The sequence below is a fragment of the Protobothrops mucrosquamatus genome, unplaced genomic scaffold, assembly GCF_001527695.2.
Source record: "Protobothrops mucrosquamatus isolate PMUCROS unplaced genomic scaffold, P.Mucros_1.0 scaffold1736, whole genome shotgun sequence".
Taxonomy (NCBI): Eukaryota; Metazoa; Chordata; class Lepidosauria; order Squamata; family Viperidae; genus Protobothrops; species Protobothrops mucrosquamatus.
In genome coordinates, this window is record NW_015387882.1 from 117,245 (window position 1) to 119,831 (window position 2,587).

General features: G+C 43.0%; 1 protein-coding gene across 1 annotated transcript in view; it reads left to right on the forward strand.

Annotated features, from left to right (window-relative positions):
• The window catches only part of MRTFB (myocardin related transcription factor B), a 46,354-nt gene extending 43,767 nt beyond the window's left edge, over positions 1-2,587 (forward strand). The window contains exons 13-14 of the mRNA XM_029285465.1: positions 277-337; positions 2,055-2,587. Of these exons, the coding sequence (XP_029141298.1) occupies positions 277-337; positions 2,055-2,587 (594 nt within the window). The remainder of the gene's footprint in view (positions 1-276; positions 338-2,054) is intronic.

Here is a 2,587-nt window from a genome sequence, read left to right on the forward strand (position 1 = left end):
GGAGGAGGAGGAGGAGGAGGAGGAGGAAGGGACCTTGGAGGTCTTCTAGTCCAATCCCCTGGCTCAGGCAGGAAACCCTATACCATTTCAGACAAATGGCTGTCCAGTCTCTTCTTAAAAACTTCCAGTGTTGGAGCATTCACAACTTCTGCAGGCAGGTTGTTCCTGTACACCACTACATTCTTTTATGATTCCAAGCTATCATAGACTACAAATCATCTTTGTACTTTGGGAAACAGTATGGTAAAATAAACAATAATTTTCCTTTGTTGACAGATTTCCAATGCCCACAGCCAGCATATGGACGATCTTTTTGATATCCTCATTAAGAGCGGAGGTGAGACGCACATGACTCTATTTGAGTTTTTGGTTTTTGAGTGTCTTTCATCCAGACTAGAGGACCACGTTATGAGCGTTCTAAGGAATAAGATATAGAATCCATTGCTTTTATTTTAATGGGAGAACAACTTGTATTTGTTATTGGACAGAATTTATAGCACTGCAAAATTAGTCCAGGAACAGAACATTGTTCCCTCTGGACCATGCCAAACCTCCTCCCAAATCGTACTGTTCCAGGGGCATTTTGGCAGTTTCTGAAAGTGAATCATTTGAACTGGAAGTGGTTCCCAGGGATCTAGCCAAGCCATCATGTTTTGAATGTAACAGGCAGGCTTAAGGCCAGGGGGTTTTCAGAATATCCTGTGGCTGGGTCGACTAGCTTTGCACATCTGTAGGTGGACCATTTTGGCTGAATCAGGTCAAACATGGCGATTCACTTTCGTTGCTCTGGCCAGGAGAAGTGATTAAACAGAGTATGAAACCTCCAGTCGTGGTTTAATGTAATATCTGAATCAGGATTCTTAGATGGTTAAGTTTTCTGACAGATCAGAATCTGAATCCAGGAATTTTGGTCTTTGGATTCAGCCTTGCGAGGAAAGCAGCGAAATGGGGACCCTGAGTCAGATGTAATGCTAACCAAAGGGCAAAACCTCTTGATTTCTTTGGCCAACTCTCAAGCGTTCTATTTTAGGATTGTATCAGTACCAGATTATTTGTGTTGTTTGTTATTCAACACTGAAAATTGGTTTATTATCTCTGTGTTCGTCTTTGATGGCATAAAGTAATCTTGAAACCATCTCAGTTTGGCTTGGTCCCAGTTTCTGTCTCCGATCAGACAATTATTGATAATTCCTGAATTGGCAAATGGAGGGGTAGTCACAAAAAAGTCTTGGGAGGAAAAAAAAAATTGAATAATTGATTTGCCGACATGGTTATCTGTTTAATAATAAACAGATAACAGTTTCAGTTCAAGTCCATGGATTATAATCCTAAATTATTTCCCTTGATAGAAAGCAATAATAATGTTTTGTGGCAAGCTTTTTCCCAGGGGAAATCATTCAGGACTGTAGTTCCTGCAAAAATCCTTTTGTATACCAATACAGTTGGTAAGTTATTTATATCAAAGTACAGAAGTCAAGATTGACTCAGTGGCTTAAGAATAATGAAAGTTTAGGGCATCCAAAAATTGCGTATTTTGTTAAAGCAATCCATTAAAGTGAGCTGTTTCCCTTTTACTTTATGGATTCAGTGAAAAATGGAGCTGGATAGGTCTAGTACAGGGGTCTACAAACCTGGCCCTTTTATGACTTGTGGACTTCAACTCCCAGAATCCCTCAGCCAGGCACACTGGCTGAGGATTTCTGGGAGTTGAAGTCCACAAGTCATAAAAGGGCCAAGTTTGAAGACCCCTGGTCTAGTGGTTAAGGCATCAGGCTAGAAACCAGGAGAGGTGAATTCTAGTTCCACTTTAGACATGAAAATTTGCTGGGTGACATTGGGCCAATCCCCAGGAGATGTGAGTTCTAGTCCCACCTTAGGCATGACAGCTGGCTGGGTGTCTTTCAGCCCAACCCATCTCACAAGTTTGTTCTTGTGGACAAAATAGGAGGAGGAAGGAGTATGAAGTATGTCCACCAGCTTGAAATATTTATGAAAACAATAAAGGCTGCATAAAAATAAAAATACTGATTTTTCCGCCGTTGTCTTTTCTGCAGAGATCTCTATGCCTATGAAGGAAGAACCCGCTCTGATTTCCAAGATGAGGCCAGTCACCGCCAACATCACCACCATGCCAGTCAACACCGTGGTGTCACGCCCACCCCCACAAGTCCAAATGGCGCCTCCTCTCTCCTTAGAACCCACCAGCAATTTCTCTTTGTCTCTGGAGAATCAGTTAGAAGCTCTTTTGGAGGGAACTCTACCCTCAGGTAACGGGATGCCTCACCTGACCAGCGGTAACGAAGACAAGGAATCCTTCTCGGTCATTGAGGATCTACAGAACGACCTTCTTAATCATACTGGCATACTAGATCACTCTCACTCCCCAATGGAGACTTCTGAGTCGCAGTTCACTCCCAGTTCATGTTTATCCCTGGACCTCCCAGACCCCAATTTAGACAATATGGAGTGGCTAGACCTCACCATGCCAGCCACTTCCTCGGGATTAACGCCGCTCAGCTCGACGGCTCCCAGCATGTTTTCAACAGATTTCCTGGATCCACAAGATCTGCAGTTGCACTGGGATTAA